General features: G+C 36.7%; 1 protein-coding gene across 8 annotated transcripts in view; it reads left to right on the forward strand.

The window, feature by feature from the left end:
- LOC114877023 (protein eva-1 homolog C) overlaps positions 1–22,393 on the forward strand; it is a 223,931-nt gene that overhangs the window by 176,267 nt on the left and 25,271 nt on the right. For 6 of the 8 annotated variants that reach the window (XM_029189103.2, XM_029189097.2, XM_029189099.2 and 3 more), the window contains 3 exons: positions 4,144–4,282; positions 9,598–9,747; positions 10,541–10,684. In XM_029189103.2, coding sequence (XP_029044936.1) covers positions 4,144–4,282; positions 9,598–9,747; positions 10,541–10,684 — 433 coding nt within the window. The remainder of the gene's footprint in view (positions 1–4,143; positions 4,283–9,597; positions 9,748–10,540; positions 10,685–22,393) is intronic. The other 2 variants (XM_029189098.2, XM_029189102.2) reach the window with 1 other exon arrangement.

Genomic DNA, 22,393 nt, shown 5'->3' on the forward strand with positions numbered 1-22,393 from the left:
TTACAAATAAAATTATGTAAAATACAATTTTTTATTCTAGTGTTGTAACTGTTGGAAAGAAGAATGAGAGAAGGACATGTATCGAGGCCATGGTATTTGCTCGTTTATTTTCATAGCACCGTTTTTATCAACTACGTGCATCGAGTGCGATTCCACGGAACGAAGCCACGTGATAACTCGTGATCACGATAAATCGACGTGTGCAATCACGTACAACGCGATTCTGGCTCGACGTTTATCGTTAAATTCCAGTAACAAGTTCGAGATTTTCCGAGCTTGAAATTGCCCGCTGATCGAAGTCTTCTGATAACGTGGAAGATCACGATAGCATGGAAATCTCCATTCAATCGATGTGTTCATCCAGAAAAGGAAGGATTATAAAAACGAGTCGACTTTCAATGAAATTTCCTGATGCGATTTCGCAATTAATCCTACGAAACATGTGTTACACCTGAAGATCTATGTTATTACTATTTTATATTATTTCTCCATGGATAACATGACACGAAATGAATTATTAGTGTACTAATTGATTCAATGATACAACGCTAAACAGATTAAATCCGCCTGAATTATGCAAGGTATTATACAAAATTAATTGCTTCGAACAATCATCCAGTATAGTCGTCTCGATCGAATTTACATGATTTATAGAAATGATTAGCTGTCCATGTACATATTTCATCTCGATCTATAAATTATGTAGCTTATAAAACATTTAATCACGATATTATTGGTTAATATTTAGTATCATTAGCTATACTAATCGCTTGAATAATTAAACTGTGTAATTACAATTTCGATTTTGATCAAAATAAATCAAATATTATTTAAATTGGCATTATTTATTTTTTTAAACATTACCTCCTAACACTTTAGACGATGTGAAATTAATCATATAGCGAAGATGTAATTTTAGATGACTGCGTATAATTATATCCAGGCAATTATATAGATGAAACAACTTACCTTATTGATAATACGATCACACCCTCATCAACGTATTCCAGACTGATTTTCCTAACTCGTTCTGCGCACCTGTGTCTCGCGTTGCTTCCAATGATATCCTGTTTCCGGAACGACAGGGAAACGTATCGTTAACCGAGGAACTAATGGACCACGGGATAAGCGTTCGAGCGTGTAAGGGTGCACGAGGATGAGAGGAGGGTGTTCCAAGAGGGAAAGGAGCAGGTCGAATGGGAGCCGAATGTGTGCATCGATGTATACAGGAAATCGATTTCTCCCGCGGGAGCTTTTCTCATTCGTACGTGAAACGCGTGGAAACGGGTGGAAGCTCAGAGAGTCAATAATTAAATGCGTGAGAGCAAATGTTTCGTAGGTTAGACGAGTCTGCCCTTATCGGGGATAATATTTCAATGCATCGATTGGTAAAGCTTGCTCAAATTTCACGGGATTTTTCACGAATTGTTACACATGGATGCAGAGATAACACTCGTTTGATTTATCGAGGTTGTTTTAGCTTTTGTTTGCTGTTAAGGATCGGAAATTTGTGTGGTATCTGTGGTTTGGTATTTGAACTGTACAAAAGATGGAAAATTTTACTTTGTGTTCTGTTTCGTCGTGTTTGATTTGTCGTCGATGGAAATTTGAATCTTTGTCTCGAAAAGTGCAATAAAAGTGACAATATGGAAGTCTGGTAATAAAGAAATATACAGAGTTTTTAAATAAGAGAAATTTCAAGTGAAATTTAGAAAATCAAATTTAAGGAATAAAGAAGGGTTGATTGTTAAAGCTGAGTATTCACTAGTTCCACGGTATAGAATGTTTTCTTAAGTCAGCGGAAAAAAAATTGGGTTATAAGGGCTGAAATTGGATCAAGATCGTTCTCAATTTTCGAAGATGATACAGATTATTTGTGAAACGGGGGTCAGTCGAGTTTTCTATAAAAACGGCATCTCAGGAATTTGAGACAATATCTCGTAGGAGCAGCAGCAATTTCGGAGGCGAATAACTTCTCGCTTGGTGGATATCGAAATCGCAAAAACCGTGATGGTAAACTGCAGCCTCGATCGATCCATTTCTTTTTTACGAGCAATTTGAACGAAAATGAAATTTTCTTAATTAAAACTGAAATAAGCTTTCTCTGTTTGTTCGTGCTCGTTCCGAAAACGAAGTTCTACGATTCTTCATAATCCTTCTAACTTTCTGTTAAACCAATATCTACTATACGCTGGATAAAAGAGAACATATTTAAACGTTTCAATGTAAACTAAAAGACCAGAGATATTGTTATCCTAGATTAAAATTTCATTGAAGTTTCGTTTGATTGGATTTTTTATTGAATATACGAACGATCAAACTGTCGTCGTTTAAATTTTCTGACGTCTTCGAACATTCATAAAAAGGTCAATAAAATGACAATTATATTCTCTGTTGAATATTCTAATTAATACTTCGGAAATTGAAAATATCGAAATTACTTTGTGATCGTAGATAAAACAACAACAGCTTCAAGCAGTGAGTTTTGCAAAAATTGATTAATCAGTTTTCAAATACCATACCACTGAATGATGAATACAACAATCTGACACAGAACAGAAAATTATTAGACTGAAATATTTGTTGTGCCATTGTTTTATGTATCGGCGTGTTCGAAAATGCGTAGACGGGTTCGTTCGTAGAGATTTTTTAATTGGATTTTTCGTTTAACACGACTTCGATGGGCAAATTGAACTCGAGATTAATAAAAATGATACCGCGAGCGTAGCTAAAGGCGTCGTATTTTATTTCTCTTTAATATCCTGCCAGATTCCATACCAGATATTATGAAAGGATTGATATGTAAATAGAATAGGAAGATCACATGTCAAAGAGAAATTTTTATCTTCTTTGAATTGATAGAAATATTTCAAATAACAAATTTATTTTATAATAAAAAAAAATTATTAGTGTAAAATGCACTAATTTTTTAAAAGGGATTGAAGGCAGATAAGATATAAAAAGTAAAGATTGTAAATTCTACGAATTAAATTAAGATCGCTAAATTACAAAATTGTGTAATTAGATAATTAGAAAAGTAGATCAGTACACAGAAATCAATTTTAAATAATTGTTTCAGGAATATACCTTTGAGGTCTACACAAAAGCTTTCATTAAAAGTTTAAGGACCTTGATATTCAGGAGTTAATGGGAGTCACATTTTAAGATAGGAGAAGGAGCAAGTTAATTACAGCTCGGATAAATGACACGACCCTCTCGCGTGATTTTACCCCTTATCTATTTCTTTCTTGTCGTTCCATGCATGTCACCTTGCAATCACTCGCAATCTAAAGGTCCTCGGTTCAAATCCTTGGTTCCCAATTTTTTTTTTTTTAATTTGTCTCTTTTTGAATAACTAAAATTGTATATAATTCTAAACTAAAATTCTACATTCTATTTTGAATAACTTAAATTCTATAAAAATTGCAATGTACGTAATTAATTATTAATAAATGCAATGATTATAGCACAGCTGTAATAGTTATTCAAAAAGAGACAAATTATAATTTTTAAAAAAACCCCGTGTTTTTCTTTTCTTCGTATCTTTGAATGACACGCTGTTTGGAAAGCGAATTAACTACGAAAAAGACAGGCGTACTTCTATCTACTGACACGTTTGACGTCGATACCTTGTAATACAGTTTTTCGCTTACTAACAAACGAACTTTGAAACTTTAAACCATTGAACGAGGAACTGTGATATTGAATCGCGCTACTATGGGTTTGTTTCTCTGATGTGACTATTTCTAATAAAAACAGGAGGTGGTGATTTTAGACGGACGCAATGAAATTTTAGTAGCAGGAAAATTAACACATTCCTCGCGTAGAGCCAATTTGTCATCGAGTTAATGGACATTATACTGAAACGTACGTATGGAAACACGTGTGTTTGTCAAAGAAGCATTTAATGCTTCCCTGAGCATCGTGTAATAATATGGTAGCCAATTATGCATTTTAGTATAAACATGTTTACCTGATGTGCTAGAATCTAATTACGTCGAAACACATAATTTTGCTTCTAATATACACATGCAATATCCTTCGAAAATTGCATAAATTTAATTAATCGTTTCCTTAAATATTTTAATTAAATAACATTGAATCTCATCGTAAAGTGAGCGGATCTTCTGAATGACGTGTTAGTACTCACTGTTACAGACGGTAGTGGAGCAATGTCACAAGAAGAGGCAATGCAAGTTCAACACCAGTCCAAAGACCTTTGAAGGCGATCCGTGTCCTGGACTTCCGAAGTACATCGAGGTCGCCTACAAATGCCGTCCTTGTAAGTAATTATTCTTTCAATCAATAGTTCTGTATTCGAAAATGCCTTGATACGTTTTCATAAAACCACATTCAAACGATGGATTGTAAAATGTTTTTATAAAATGGAAAAATGTAGGATAGCCGGAAGAATACCTACGCGTTGTTCGCCGCTTTTGACATTCTATTTCAGTTCTCCTTTGTTCTGTTTCATTATTCCGAAACACATCTCATATTTTGAATTTAAAAATATGTTTCATGTTTTTCGAGGTACACGTAATTCAATTTTTTTATCCCATTTTGCCTGGGTATCTTTTCAGGGTAGATACTACATGTTACTTTTATATTATTATTCTGAAATTTGAGTAAATTTCTCTGTTTCGTTTCTAATTTGCAATTCTGTCGCTGGGGCAGAATTCACGGGAAATTAAGTAATAAAAAATACAACTGAACTTCTATCAAATGTAACAGGAAAGAGGAGTAGTAGAGACGGTCAAAGTGCATTGTGCAAGGTGCACACACGAGCATAGCTCGAGATCTCACTCCGAGACGAGCTCGTTTTTCTTTGCAGCACTTATCGATGCCTTTTTACGGGGATGTCGAACATTAGCCCAGTTCAGAGACTGGCCGAGCTATGGATGTAGCTCGAGGAAGATTCTTTGCTCGCGTTACCGTAAATGCGACGACGAAACGAGAAAAATTCTTGTTCTACGTGGATCAGTTGATGAACGTCGTTCGATCATTTCTTGAAAAACGTACCAACTGACTGTAACGTAAAATGAAAGGCTTTTTGACAATCTGTCGCTTCGATCTTACAGTCATGAATCGGGTAATTTAGAATTGCCACAGAAATTATTTTCGAAAACTGCACCTGCATTAGTTGCACTTATTTAGAATGCATTAAATCATTATTTTCATAGGTACAAAATTATGATCACAATCCCTGTATCTATATATCATCCTATATTTTAATCAGGATCCCAAGTTACCATGGCAACGTGTGCTCTAAAATAGAGGATGATCTAGGTGCAATGGGTTGGCGCGGTAAACAAGGTGGCTATAGGTCGAGTGCATAGGCGAGAGAGCACGAGCGTAAAACACGGAACGGAAAGAATTACTACGCCCTCCGGCAAAAATTACTTCGAGCTTGTTACGGCAACAGGTTGTCACGGCCGTATTGTAGATGCACAGATCCGTACGCCGGGGTTCCTACGGTTAATATACATATTTTACTTGCCATGCAATAAACATGCCCCGCTGTTTTATCATCTGCTCACTTTCCTCTTGGTTCCTTTATTCGAGGCTACCTTTTGACTTACAAAATTCTGGTGAATCGAGTCACTTATTGTTTCCTAGCATCAACAGACTATCGTGGAAAATTCCAGCTCGCTATGAATTTAATTTAGCAAAATAATTAGAAAATGAAGGAAATCCAACTAAATAAATGAAAAAATAAATGATCTGCTGGACCAATGTGTCAATTTTTTTAACAATCAGAGAAATTCACAAATCGTGAAGATAAAACGAATTTCGTCGCATCAACTGTTAACGGGTTTCACTGGATGGAATTTTAATTTGCGAGGAAGTGGCTGCTTAGCGAAATTGGAATTTCCGCTCGAGTTTCATTTTAAAGGCTTGTCCACTAGCTGTCCGATGATACACACCAGTCCCTTCTCCTGTTTATTTCAAGGATAATTGAATTTAATCTGACGTCGATGAGAAGTATAAAAACAACGATGACGTTGAAATAGAAAAGACAAAAATTAATTATTTCATTTCATATTTTTCCCGGTTCGGGAAAGCTGGGATGCGTTTCGCATCCCCCTATTAGTCGCCTTTTACGACAGGCAGGGGATACCGAGGCTGTATTCTAAACCCCCCAGCCACAGGGGGCAAAAGTTAATTATGTGATTCGTCACATCGAGACAGATAAAAGTCGAAAAAAGGAACGATCGATTAATCAAATAATGGGACAGTTGAATGTGGCTTGGTTAAATCGATCGAAATCTCCTTTCCGGAAGTTGATTTTAACAGGATCGACGGTAGGAACACGTAGAGGGATGAAAATCCACGTTGCGCGTCGTAAACGTGCAAATTACTTTTGCCAGATTAATGTCACCCCATGCTGAACATCCTGAATCACCGTTTAATTAAATAAACGACCTCGAACAGACAAGTGTTTTCGCACCCACCGCCAGCTGGACTCTGAATAATTGTCATTAGGTTTAATCATCCGACGATTTAGTTAATTATTCGCTATTCGAAAAATCGGTAACCGTGTAGAACTATTTATCGCTCGTTGACGATATAAATAGTATTAAAATTATACAACTTACTCAACGATATTCAAAGTTTAGTTGAAAACAGAAAATTCGTCAGATATATCAAATTTCAATTTTTTTTCAGATTTCAGAAAGAACAATATTTTTCTCTCCTCTCTTTTAACAAAATTCATTTTTTCTTTTTCGACCCGACCACGCTGTTCGGTTCACTGACAGGTTGTCATTATTGATTTCGTGAGGTCACTTCTCTGACTTCGATATATACCGGGCACCGTATTCTACACGTGTACAATCATACGTTTTCTCTATTTTTTTTTATAGCCCACCGTATGTACGGTCACGTTTTCCTGTGGAAAGCAGGGAGAGACGGGGGCAACAAGTTATACAGAAAATCCATTAAAACAGTGAACGCTCGTTCCAATATAAAATAGCCGGTTCCGCAACGTTCGAACGGACGGATCGAACACCCTCTGCGACGGGAATGATTGAAACACTCCAATTTCTTCGTGAATATTGCATCACGCACATCGTTCTCGACGAATGTTATCAGTTACGCGCGATTCCATTAAGTTCAGCTTTATTGCTTTCCTTGCGTGAGATATTCCGGGTTAGCGATTTAAATCTATTCCGCTGGACGATCAATTGGAGAGGTGTAAGGAGAAACGTCGAGAAATGCCGATGGAACATTGCTCTGCCGTTGAAAGGAAGATTTAACTTCGATATCGATTACGCTTATCTAATAGACCCCCTACTATTTCTACCCCTCGACGAACATCTCTTTTCGTTTTCCTGGACTTACTTCCATTCGACTTGATTTCATCTAAGCGTGTTGTTAAAAATAAAAGGACGTAAAATATTTCTCACTTAATTAACACCCTTCTATTTTTAATTTGTATTCCTAACTTTAATCAAAATTTCGTTGTACACGACCCATAAGTCTGGGTCACGATTGATTCAGTAGATTAAATATCCTCGTGTTTCAATTAAATTAAATAAAATCCTTTAACGTCATTATTTAAATTCTCCACATGTTCCACATTCGAAATGTTAAATGAGAGTGTTTATCGCTTCTAAATGAAAATCGATTCGGTAGCCGAAGCTGAGCCTCATCAATTACTAAACAATTATTCAGTGCACGCGTTGAAACAACGTAACATCGTTCACTGGATTACGAAGAAAAATGAATTAGTCAAGTGATGCACGTTCAGCTAATGACGCGATGCCGCAATAAGTGGCACGTGTGTCGTCGAATAGATTTGCGGCCGACACGTGAGGTGTCGGCTGGTTTTGGCAGCCAACGTGACACGTGTAATGTGTATTTGTCTCGTTAATTCATTGCGTTTGAATTACCGTGCTATCTGTATGTCTCTGACTCCCTTTTATCATGCTTTCATGTAGATTGACTAACGATCTTTCTGAATTATTAACACTTTGACAGCTGCACATTTTGTGCAATGAATGAAATTATATGAGAGATTAGAAAAATTATTATTTTGCAAAGTATATAATTAGTTCCAGATATAGTATATTTAGAACTAATGATTAGAGTTCTACTGTAGTTCGCGCCATACACAGAACTCAAGATTCCATCGAATGTGGGTCGATCGAAGAGACGTGGAAAAAGTTTCCAAGCTGGTCCATTGTCGTTTCGAGTGGACGAGCATGCTCGGTGCCGAGACAATTACTTCTATACCTACACCTTTTGCGCCCCTTTTTTCGAGACCTTCTTGCCAATTAATGCTTTAGACCGGAGTCTCGCCCGGAGGATTGCCCGATAAGGAAGTTTGCGAGGATCGTTCCCGTCTTTCTGGGAAATTTCACGAGCCATTGATACTACTATCCTTGATGAATCGATTTGCTACATGCTCGGTTAGTTTACTTTGGAATCATACTATTTATCGTCTAATTACGAAAATACTTTTTGGAATCCTTGGCAATAATTTTGTTAAAGAGAAATAAAAGTTACGAATGTAACATTATTATTCAGCTACTGCACTAATATACTTGAAACACGCAACAGCGTTTAATATGTACAAATACTGAAATTCTGCATGCAGAAAAGCGTTACACAGCTTGGACATCGAAGATAATAATTTTATTTATGATTCAGTAGCACAGTTTATCGAGATCCGTACCAAATATCGACCTCGTATCTCCAAGTTATTGCTACAATTTATCTTATTTATTACCTGTTATTGTTAGATTTATCTAAACAGTTTATATTATCATATGGTAATCATTCGTTATAGCAATTTCTCTGTTTCGAATTTAGAACATTTGTTACGAAGTTGTTTAACACTTTCCTGATTGTAGTCCGAAGCAGAGCATCTGCATTTGAAATTTTTGCTTACAATGCAAATGTTATGTCATCGAAATGTGTCAAATTTCCTACAGTTAATCGAGCACTATTTTACCTCAATTAATATTCAATAAATTTTATAGAACTATTCATGAGAGGTTCCTAACTTCGCGCCAGTTTCCATCTATAATAGCATTGGCATAATATTCGTAGCGGATAGAATTCCGATTATCCAGTATTAATCATCCATAAATTGATTCCCCCCAAGTAGCACAATCGTCAACGAGAAATTCTTGTACCTAAGACACAGGGATTGTCGCGTTTACGTTGAAGGATTGTGATATCTCTATACTTCGAGAGCTTCGTGCTGATAATACATTGGAATAGTCTGGTTAGAGAACATTCCAACTGACAGGGTATATTATTACCAGAACAATCTGTTTCCAAGTTTACTCTAATAATCGATATTTCGTGATATTAGGTTGATATTAGCTTCTTGTCAAAATTATTCCCAATACTGTTCCAATATCGAATTTAATATGCTACACGTTTCCTATTTTGGATTTGTGTCACCAGCCATAAATACAATAGATAAGCACAATTACTTTATAATTGATAATAACTAAAGTTTAAAAGGTGTAACCTTAATTTTCAATTTCTTCTTAATTGAGGTACATCTAACTTTTATTATTAATTGGTTTTACCAATAATGTGTTAAGAACAATGAAATTATTATGAATTTCTTACTTTTTTCAGATGAATTCAGAAGCAAAGTAGCCTGCGAGAATGATCATATCAATCTTGCCTGCCATCCCGGACAAAGGGTTGCAATTTTTAGTGCATCATTCGGTAGAACGGAATATGAATCTCATCAGTGTCCTCAACCACACGATGTGAAGGAAGAAAGTGAGTAAATGAGTATTGATATATGAAAATTGAATAAAAATTTCAGGGGTAGTTAGTATTCGCAAACTTACAGAAATTAATACTGTCATTTAAAATAATTCTCTATTTCATAAAAGGAAGTAGCTTCTGGTGCTCTACACGAGAACAACAGATTATCTGTCTTCCTTCTATTTATATATATATGCTTCGTAATAAGATTATCCTCACGCTTCACCAGTTAAGCATATACATATCCTCCCGTAGTATATGCACATGTAGCCTAGCTGTATATCCTCGCGTAGTTCGCAAATCCTCAACTTGATAAGATGTACAGTGAGCTGCATGAATTCGTAAACATAGAGTGCGAGTGCATAAGATATCACCGAATGGTTATCTTAGAATGATCCATACTATAAATTCATCGAAACATTGAAATCAAAGATAATATTTTCCTCTATTTTATGAACCTGTGCTGTTAAATTCTTCTCGATCAATACCCTAACACATTTCGAATCATAGAAAATCTCTGTTCAAATGAAAAATTCCAGGACAAGTTATAAAAAGAGACGTAAAAGCATGCTTTATATCGATATACGCTCGCTGCAGAACTGTTGTCAAATATAGGATTCTTACTCGCGGATTGATGAAGTTGACGTTTCCATTAACCGAGATAAAATAGTCACAATCACTCTTTAATCCGTCATTCGATTTTCAATCGACGAATGATCCGTGCGATCTTTGACGAAGTGAAAAAAAAACCATCGTCGATCAAACGACGGAAGGTGTTAAACTAATCGATTTCAATTGATTACAGCGTGCATCGCACCGCACGCGACGGAAATCGTGATAAATATGTGCCATGGGAAACGACGTTGCACCGTGGTGGCGAACAGTTCGACGTTTGGCGAACCCTGCAGCCTAGAGAGCCGAACTTACTTAAAAATCATCTACACCTGTGGTGAGTCGCACATCCTATTCTAAATATATTCGCGGACATTTTTCGCGAGTTTGTTTTCACGATACAGCGCATTCCGATCTCTAATAAAACCGTTTGTCCCGGGGAAACCATTTCTCGTTACGGTGTAAATCACTGTATATTTTTAGTATCTGAACGAAAGCAATTTTATTTCTTTCTGGGAAACAAACGATGTTTACAAGCAATTTACCATTGCAACATTTAATAAAAATATATTGTATTGTTCCTGCTTTTTTTTCTTTATTAAAGACCGACAGTTCAATGTATCAAACCACCCCCAAAAATTGCCCCGATGTTTGCCTTCACGATCAAATGTCGATGTAGGAAATAATCTCGATAGATACGCGAGGAATAGAGGCGATCTCAATTTGCGGCTAGTTGGACTAACGAGCAAACAACAAAGCGGTCACCGTAGAGTCGGAAGTTCACGTTAATGCCGCCGATTGACCCAAAAAGCTTCGGTACGATTGACGCGACCCACGGCTCGCGGGAAGTCCCGTTGATGGCTTTTCACTCCGGATAGCTCGTTTCTGTACTTAATGGCCAGTCAGTTCGGACGAAAGGACCGGCTTAATAGCCATTGTTTAAAGCGGTGGCAAGTGAATAATGATCGGCTGTGTTCTGTTCGACGATCATACCGATGGTAACTTTCGGTTATCTATCGAATTTCCAGATTTTCGAATCGATAAAATGGAAAGGGTTCTTTGGTTTTCTGATTAGAATCTGAGTTATGCTATACCTACGAAAGCACGGTACTAAGAAGATTGGGAGGACGGAGATAAAAGTTTCCAAGTCCAAATTCGATCCATCTAATGGCACTGAAGGGAAAAAATCGAAGTTCTACTGGAGACAGAGGGCATGTGTCCCAAGTTTCATTTCAACAACCCCTTTTTTTGTTCGAGAAAAGTAATTGCATAAAAGAGGTCGAAGAAACAAGACGGTGAGAGGAGCGAATCGAGGGGCAATTTCGTAATCCCAGTCAGGACACGAAGCGTGAAATTTTCAGAAACAGCTCGCTATCTAGCCACGGGCCACTAACGACTCCTCTGGTTGTATCGTACACCGTCTAGCCGGTGCATTTCCGCGAAAAATTCCAGAATAATGATACTACCCGGCCTTTAACGACCGCCAGCCTTCGTTCAACCAAGAACTAGTGCCCGGCATCGAGCGTACAATACTCTGTAACGAGGAAAGCTACCTTGCTCGTCCGCTTGTAACGCAAACTTATTCTTATTGTACTGGCGACGGGCTGCTCGCGCCACGGAAAATCGAGACAAAGATATCATCCCCCTTTACCGATCCTATTTTCTTCCTTTCCTTTCCTATCTAGGTTGAGAACTGGTCCAGATTCAGCTGCGGACACTTTTAATGGCACTCGTCGCGAACGGCGTAACATTGTCGCGAAGTAACGACCGGCTGCTCGCTCGCATTGTCGGCGAGTTTATGGTGCCGCACGAGGAAAAGTGGAGGTTCGTTAGGCTGTTTCCTGTTTTTTCCTGATTCCACGGGACTACTGCTGAATTGGCACGCGAACGACGCACGGAATGGGAGTTCGTTAATTGGCGAAGAAAAGACGTTTCAGAAGTCATTTTGAGTTGCAGTATTAAATCAATTAATAAATGTAAAATGCTTCTCGAATAAAGAGTTGATTGCAATATATTCATGAGTATAGTATTCATTTATATCCCATTTCCACATTTTAGAATACGTACAAACCGTAGATATCACTTCATTTAATTTCCGCTAATTAATACATTTGATTGTATCAATTAAACGGTATTACAATTTCTGAAATTAGCATGAGTGCGTGACAACCTTGGCATGTTTATACTAATTGAACGAGACGGAATGGAAGTTAAATGTCGGAATGAAACATATATGATAAATGCAAATAATAGCATGAATCTAATTGCATATTAATGATGCGTGATATCTGCGATTAAAGGATCAAGACGTAACGTCAGTTAGGTTAATGCAATATTAATCACGTTTTTCATTTGCCAGCAAGGAGTTCGCGTATCTGTTTCAGATCGGGGTACTAAGTCGCCATCGTTCACTTTCTTGCCGTCAGTTTTGCGCGAAGACACGCGACAGCGTGATTAATTACAATCACTTATGCTAATTATTCACTAGACTAACATAAGATTCTCATGTATTGAATTTAATCAGCGGTATCGCGGCTTGATTGAATTTTTAATTATTCTCTGATACCGTTACCTGTGACAGTACTTTTTAGATTAATTGTTCGAATCAACCCTTTATTACCCGAATTTTCTATGTCATTGCAGTTTTCACATGCAACATTTCTTCCATAATTTTATACTTTAATTATAACGGTACTTGGCACAACTACTTCAGTAATTAAAATTAGGTCGCTTAAACCGTGGAAAGAATTTCTCAAAAATAGCACACGAGAAAAATAAAGAGCAAATAGTAAATGTGGAATGTGAAAACCTCATTGAACATTGAAGTTCATTGTAAATATGCTTCTATCGTTACGTAAATAATTCTCTATGAAATGTGACGTTTTTAATTTAAATGTAAATATCACGTACAAAAACATCGGGGTTAATTAGCACGTTTCATTGAACGAAGAAAACGAAACGAAACGAAATGAAATAAACTGGAAGCTAATTCTATTCTCCATTTTCACGTAATTTGTGCATTTTACATGCACGCGCGTACGGAATAAAATTGCATTTTGTATACGTGCCCTTTTGTTCTGATTTCAATAGATGTCAATAAAAAAGATTTTCTCTCAAATTGATTCAGATTTTCGTTTTCGATTTTCCCAATCCAAAAATAATATAACTTTCTTTTCTTTACCTAGACATTTTGAACTTGCTTCCTATTATCGTACTTAACATTTTGAACTTGCTTCCTATTATCGTACTTAACATTTTGAATGATGCCATTTCGACATTCCATTTCTTGATAGATCGAATGAATTTTGATTCGTAAATTGTGCACGTGTGGCTGCGTGGCACCGCGACAATTACCGATGCATTAGAAAACAGGTGGTTAGCACGTTGCATTTATCGTTGCATTCGTATGCAACGGCCGGCTTCTGGCCACTGGCCGCGAAACAGGCCTCGTTAGTCAATGCTTCTAGCTGCGTCTATTATGAACGTTCTCTCGCTGAAAAAGAGTAGAAAGAATTCGTTGGCTCGGTACTCTAATTCAACAGCGAACGATGCACGCTACCATGAGGTATGTAGCTTTTTCTGGGCGACGAGGAAAATATGCGCATACGCTCAGCCGACGAAAAAGCTGCCGGAATAATAAGCGTACACGCCACGGGACGAATATTCCTGCTGCACGAGATCGAATTTTCCTCTCCCCAGATGCTTTTTATCTGTAGCTAGCTTTTTCGAAAAACACCTATACTTTCTAGGAAAGCAACTTTCTTATACGAGACGGTGGAGACACGCTATGTTATCGTTAATTTTGCGAGAACGAAGTAGACCCGTAGAAATACTTTATTAATTCAATGAAAGTATAGAGCAATAATTTTAAACCAAGCTCTGTCGTTTAATCGAAACGAGACTTGCAAATTTGAAGAATTTGAGAAATTTGTCCGGAAGAGCGAATTCTAAGATCCAAATTCCTTCATCCTGATCGATTCGACTTCGTTCGTCGAGTGCAATGGATGCAACCACGTGCATCGTGATGCACGATGAAATCAAACGTAATTCCTGTTCCAACAACGACTGCAACTGCAGAGGGTTGTTCTCTTCTTCGAGCGAATGTTGGATCACCATTGACCCGTAATAATTACGAAGCGATCTCAAAGTCTAATTGAATTCGCATCAATTATCCGTGTGCATCAAAGTAGTCTGCAATATAACGCGCGATGGTTTGTCACACTGGATGCAACGCTTTATTATAAACACGTGGCTAGCAGGGATTTATCGATCAAACGAATGCAGACAATCGTTCTCTATCTCTGAGTGTAGGTATATTTCACTTGTTAAAAATGTTTTGTTAGGAACCGCGAACAGTTCGCGAGATAAGAGAAAATTTATATGACACGTTAGACGAGGTATGAAGGAAAGTTTATTCGGGAATCAGGAACACGGCGCATCCTTTTCCACTTCATTTGTCCTCGTTAAGTTTTCTCGATGACGTGTTCCAAGGAAGCGAAGCGGCAGCAAAAATGGGAGAATAAGCGAAAAACGAAGAACGATGTGACAGAGTGAAGAAAAATGAGAGCACTAAGATCTGTCGAGAAAGTTTCTTCAATTTCTTATGGATTATCGGATCGATATTGCCCTTTTTTGGCATTTAGTCAGCAATTTTTAAGACGTTACAAAATTCTCTAATAAATTCTTGGACTGCTACTAATTAGTAAAACTTGGAAAAGATAATTCTATTAACGTTTTGTTTGTACTGAATCTTAAATTTAAAGAGAGACCACTTTTTGATATTTTGGAAATTATTTGATTTACAGAATTTTCTTCGTTCGTTACACATTTGAATAATTGTCGAAACGACGCGTTGCAAGTAAAACTCCTTATAAAAGAGAGGCAGTTGAACTGCAAACAGCCTGGAACGAGCATGGACTGGAAGTGGACAATGTCTTCCGTGATTTCTGAATGCAGTGTTTCGCTGGACAGGCGTCCTATTCCGTTATCACGGATAGTAAACACAAAGGAATTACGGTCAGCCACGATACTCAGCCTTGTCTTTTATTCGAGAAGCCAGTAAACTTTTCCCTCCTCCCTTTACAACGGTTTTCCTCCATCCTTCTTGGTAACGTGCCACTTCCTTCCCTCCTCTACTTATTTTACACGAGCCATTTTTTTCGCGACACCCTTTTCTTTTTGCTTTCAACAACCCCCTTTATCGACGAGATTGTATCTAATAAACCTCGTGGAGAATGTATTGATTATAGACAGAATCGATGAAGTGAATGTTAACCCGGAAGTACACGTGACAAATTAAAATAATTTGAGAAATATATATAATATTATAAAAATACTTCTACCATTGTTGGTTTTCTCGGTGTTATTTGTTACATCGTATGATGCACAATTATGGTATCATCATCAATTTCCAGTAATGAAATTAATCGAAAGATATGTTCTCATTGTCAATATCGTTGGTCAATAAGTTAATTGACTAAAACGAGTTTGTACATTCTATACAACTTGATCAAATTTAATTGCATTTCATATTTAATTGTTTCATTATGGCTCTTAATTAACGAAATTAATAAAGCTTCATCTCGCTCTTGCATCAAGGCTGTCATATTATTTTTATTTTATCATTTCACAGCTTTCTGACACCCTTTTTAATCTACTTCTTTTCATAAAGTGGACGAAATTAACGTGCTCGAACACGTATTTTTCGTCGAACAAAAATGAAACACTTATGTCTCTGTTTTTATACGTTGCCGGACCACGTATAATTCGGGGAAAAATAATGACATTCTGGCGATATTTATAAATTTTCATATAAAGTAGTTCCATTTCGTCGTAAAGTGGTTGGAAATGCTGAAGCATCATCTACTGTCGTCGCCAGAACCTCTATGTGAATATTCACCGACGTAAAAGGATTCCTGCCGGATAAATTTATGTTTTATTCCGATGAACAGTAGTGTACTTAACTTTTTTTTTATCTTGAAATACGTAACTATGTGATAATATTCTGTGCATTTGGTGTTACATCGAAATTGCCTATAAATATTTTCTGTAGTAAATTATTTATTATAAAAGATTGTAAGCAGAAAATCCTTCGATATCGAATAAAGTGCAACGAATAATAAAAATTGTGTATTTGAAATACCTATTTTCCCCGGCTCTGCTTTTCACGAATTTCAAAATGTCATTACATCGATGGATGTCGGAAAATGGAAAAAGAGAAAATCCGATGCGAGCGCGTATTTGTGTCGATATCTACTTAATCGTAACAGAACAGCATTCATTTGGTTCGAGCATCGCGTTTAACGAAGTGCCAATACGAGAACCGATGATCCTCCCAATCATGTTCTGACACGGAGAACCGTGTCAATCACTGGCATGGTAGAAAGTCAAGCGTCAAACAGCGACGTGCAGCTAATTAGGGAACGAAGAGCCGATTCGATAGCCAATGGCATCATCACGGATCTTCCTCCCCTGATTGTTATTTAATGATGGAATATTAGGATCGATCTAATACACGTTAGACAAAATTATAAACTCACATTGCGCTGTCGTAATCGTTAACTTGTGTGGGATATCTAAACAGATTTGGCTCACTTTAACCCATAACAAGATGCAAATATAAATATTTGAATATTATTTTATCATATATTACTTCTGGTAGAAGCGTGATACTATTGACACGTTAAAATTCACAAGAGGATAGAATTGCTCTTCCGAAATTTTTGACACAATTTGAAAAATAAATATCTGAATATGACATATTCTTCAGTCAGGAGAGCTGTTTGAAAGCTCTTCGAAGGATCTCATGTTCTGATTTCGGAATTGCTTCTTGGCACGGAATAAAACGGAAGAATATCCGTTTTATTTTCTCCGTTCTCGTTTTTCCCCGCTGCACGGATAAACTTATTCCCATATTCACATCGATACTTCTTATCGAGCTTATTTCCCGTTCATGTTTTTTTCGTTTACATTTTTTCCGTACACGATATCAGTATGGATTCGCATTCAAGTTGATCGATCAACGAAGGAAAACTAAGTGATGATTAAGTTTGGATTTTATATATAAATTATTTCGAAATTATTCTGAAACGGCGTCTCGTGGTATTCGAAAGAGGAAAACAGCAAATTCAGTTGGTCGAGACAGGTGGACTTGATTCTGGTTTTTCCGATTTCCATTTTAAAGAGTGGATTACACGGTACACGGTCGTCTCATGAAACATTGATGAACTAATCCCCTTCGGGGATTGACCGTACGTTCTGATTTTCAATCTTTGCTATGGTGCATCCACTAGACGAATAAATAACGTTATCTTGATCATATTGATATAATTACAATATGAATTAGATAGTATTCTCTTGGCAATGTATTGAAATGTATTGAAATTGAGACATCTAGTTCAATTAGTAGTAAAAATTGATCGAGTATCAGAGACAAATACGTTGCCGGTGCAATTGTCAACTGCGCTCGAGTATCAAGCTACATTATTGTACCGGCACAGGTAATTGCCACCATTGTGATACCACGTGCACTAATTACAGGTATTGTGAAGCGCCATGGACTAGTTTACAAAGAGCCAAACGTTGTTTACTCGTTCAACGCCGTTGTACCAATGAATCAATTTTATCACCGGCAGGAATTAGAATGTTACTTTTTCATCTTCAATTTCTGTTCAATCAGTTACAGATCAGTTTCAACACAAAGAAAAATATATTTCCATATTCCATGTAACAATAGAATCGTATAATATGATTGTAATCACTCTAGAACGTTATTTGCGTTAACATGTTAATAACAAGGAAGACGCAAACGTTGTTAAAGTTTCCAGCACGACTGTTTGCTAAGGACATTTTCGCTTGAAATGTTAGAAGGAGAATTTAGCCTAGACGACGCCCTTTAATTGATGCACGATGACGAGAAACAAAGACATTAATGTGGAAACTTCTCGTGATGAAATGTACATTGGTGGAGAACATTAGAAGCCGTCGAAAGTTATATTTACGCGTTGGAATTCTCTATTTACACTTGGAATATTGCATAGCTTTGCAGGAAGGATGCGTATTTCCGAGTTTCGTTTGTCGATCAAATGCTTTTGTCAGAAACTGCAAATAGAATCAAATACCTTCGACTCGAATTCACTTATCACCCTCTGTTTCAAATATCACGAAACGTGGCGTTATATGATATAATTAATTATTTTTATTATTGAAAGTTGATCTTAATTAAGGTTGATTAATTGCTCAGCACAATAGCTTTTCGAGAATTCATAACCGTCGATGAGGATCGTTTATAATTACTAATTAGAGTCGTACTAATGGCACGGCATTGTTTGTACAATGCAACTCACCCACTAAGAACAACCTGCCTGGAGCGGTTTTAACCGGTCCTCGGTTTCCCATGAAGTACACGTTGAAATGTGAAATGTTACGCATTGTTCCAACAAGAGGAAGTAGTATTTCCTCGGTGGCTAGCCGACTAATTTGTCTGCTTGCTCTGAATGTAAGTCGGATTCTAAATCCTGAGCCCGGCTCCAGAATCTTAACGTGTTGACTGTCACAGTAGAAATATTTATGTTCAATGCAGTGTATCAGGATATACATTACAAATTAATAATAAAAATAATGAAAGAATTTAGAATGAAATTAACATAGAGCGTTTAAATTCGACAAGCACGAAAACTACGTATTAAAGTCTAAAGTAGAATAATCAAACGACCTAATTTTCCTGGAAAGTTGACTTTTCCAATATCCTGAAGTAAGTAGCCAAATTTTTGGCAATCTCCACGACAACCTGTCCCCCTTTCCCATGAAACGAAAACGAATTCCGCCAGTCACGCGACTAACAGAGGAACGTTTGCTTCGCTGCCGAATAATCCAGGTCATATGGAATAATTTTCGAGCGAATCGAGTAAACTGCGCTCGATTGAATTTAAGGAGATCAACGAACTGTTTGAGATGCGCGAAACTATTCAAGCTGGATCGCACCGTTCCCAGATTATTCAGAATTTGCCGATCCGATCCGATCCGATCGATCGTTTCGTTTTCCGAATAAGGCGAAGTAACTATCAGCTGAATTGTTCGACCCATGTTGAATTACGTGGTTAATAATAGTAGTGGACCATCGTATAGCAGTCGTGGGCAATTTTTTGAAACCGAGTTTGCAATTTAGAAAATAATTTCACACAATTATTATTTTAATTAATTTTTACACCATTGAAAAATGAAAGAAATACGTCAGAATATTCACAGAGTGTAAACAAGAAGAGATAAATTTGGAAAAACACTAGATATCAAAGGGTTAATAAATTGTCACCAAACTGAAGAGGATGACTAAATTGAAGTTCGTCTTCAAGGCTTCAGAAAGTTTCGAAACCACCGGTGTATTTAACTTTCACTAATTACACTTTCATGGTGCACCTGATGTATTATAGGATAGGTGCATGTAATATGAACGGCACGTAATATCAAACGCCGCAATATCTCGATAAATAACTAACTAACTTTATCGAGAAATATGTAAATTACCTGTGTATAAACAAGAAACAGCCTCGTTATAGGTTCTAATTGAAAATTCGTCGTTTAAAGATAAACATTGAAAGTGTATCAAGGTTTTTCAGAGAAGAATAGATAACAGACCACTGTAACAATTATTAACTGTCTGAAACAACAACACGAAAATAAATATCGACTCTGTAATTTATTATTTATTTAATAATAGACTTTTATTAATCGTGTTTGTAATTTCCATACTATTGTTTGTGTTGTTTAATTAATCCATAAAGCTAGGTTCATTTAAATCGAAGTCCATAATTAAACTGAAGAGAAAATGTTCGTTATTATCGCTATAAATATGGAATACTTGTTTTGTTTTCCTTGGATAATATAATGGATATACTATGGCGTTATACAAGCATCAGGATTTTCGTTCATAAATTCATGGGAAGAAATACTTATTCAATATAAAGTATGATACAATATCATATTAATTATTTGAATGTTTTAAATTTACAATCCTAAATAAATTCTCACTATTATATTAATATTAAGAAGAAAAGAATATCTTGGAAAATGCTACAAATCACGAAAACCGCAATGTATCAATCGTATAAATCAACGATAAATCAAATGAAAATAGCAAGTTAGACTGGAAAGCGATCGAACCTTTATCGAATGCGCACAAAAAGAAATTATTTCGTATCCCCTTTTTCTTCGAATCACTCGATATTCCGTACAAAAAACCATTTGACTTTCCAACGTCGTTATTAATTCGATTGATCGTGCTTAGCGACACCCCTTTAAGCTCCTATAGCACATCCATTTGTCGCCCTTCTCAGATTTATTGCACAGCTCGTCGAAATTTGTTGAATATCTTAGAATAACAGATCACAAGGCGACGTAATGTATCACGTTCCATTATATATATTTTTAAATTAATAACGAAACACGTGTATTAAACATTCTACTATCAAATTAATTAAACTGAACACGAAAACTTCGTATTTTATTGAAATTAGCGAACGCCATTCGAAAATACTTTCAGTAACGAAGAACGGAATTTATTTTATTTTTCCGTGCACGATTTATTTGTTTAAGCTTCGTTAACCGAACAATAGCCAACAGCGGCGTTTTGTTGAATTCGCGAGCGGGTCGTATTAATTCTTCAAATCACGTCATTTATTCAACCCCGACGAATAGAATGTATTCCCAAGCTCCGTTCGTTGGAATTTACGAAAGCGGCTAAGGAATTATCACCCAGACTCGTAGTTCGCTCGACCGATCGAAATTTATAGAGGACCTCCCATCGTTTCGCCCTTCGCCCATCGCCCAAGGTAAATGTTTTCCGTGCTTTTCACCCCCGTGGAGAACAGAAAATATCCACAGACTTCGTGTTATGGAAAATACGTCGTCGTTTGTGGAAAATGTAACTCGACAAGGGGACAAACTCGAGGATATTTTGAATCTTGCTTGATTTTTAACCCTTTATCGGTTGGTTGAAAAGAGTTTTCAAAGCCTTAGTTTTCACAAATCAAGAAAACTTAGATAACATGAATTTAGATGTGTGCGCTTGATCTAACAATTTGATCATAAATTGAATAAAAATAGAACTATAGTTGGACTGGTACTTTGGTAAATCGAAATGGAACTGGTATTTTCCTTTCTTGGAGCATAGAAAGAACGTTCCATATACGATGCGAACGCATTACTCGAAGAGCAGCGGCGAAAAGTATTATCGAGGAAGCGAATTCAAGAGAGGGCATGTTCTGTATTCATACGGGAGAGCTACCCTAACCTGCCCTTCCCTTCGGTCGCGCGATAAATTCGCCTCTGTTGACGCGGGAATTGAATTTCCTGTAGCGTAGCCGACGGCCACGACCGAAAGTCGAACGAATTTTTCGTTCTGCGGCTGGGACCGAGGATACAACGAATAGACGTTTCCGATAAAACGTTCACAGAATGGGACGCCCTAACGTTCAATGTTCGAAACGAAATTCGTACCTTTTGTAGTGTAACAAAACATTTACTTTTATTTTTTAAATTTTATGACTTGGTGATTGATTACACTGTCAGCCGATGATTTACTATGATTTAATATAATATTATTCATTGTTGTTACGATATTTCCTTATTTTTGTTATTTAGAATTTCAAATAATTAATAGAAAAATTTCCTGTAGATAGATATTTATGCGACTATGTGATGATATTAACATTGCAGTTACGATAAGTGATTTCAACCACGATGTGGCGAATCGAAATTTAAGCGGGATGGAATCGTAATTACTATCCCAGTCAAAGCTTCAAATTACTAATAATTAACTTTGCACACTAATTGGTTAGATTCTACGATGATGCTGTCGCTGTACTCTATATAATTTCAATACGTTGATTATTAATTTTGAGCAGTGATAATCGGCGATCATAACACCGAATTGATGAAATTTTCAATGCGGTTTACGAAATTGCAGTCGACGCGTTATTTTTCAGCTTTGAGAAGCGAGAACATGGTCGGGAAAGAACAATAACGAGAGAAGCAATGTGTCGTCGCGAGA

The sequence above is a fragment of the Osmia bicornis genome, chromosome 13 (assembly GCF_907164935.1).
Source record: "Osmia bicornis bicornis chromosome 13, iOsmBic2.1, whole genome shotgun sequence".
NCBI classification, from domain to species: Eukaryota; Metazoa; Arthropoda; class Insecta; order Hymenoptera; family Megachilidae; genus Osmia; species Osmia bicornis.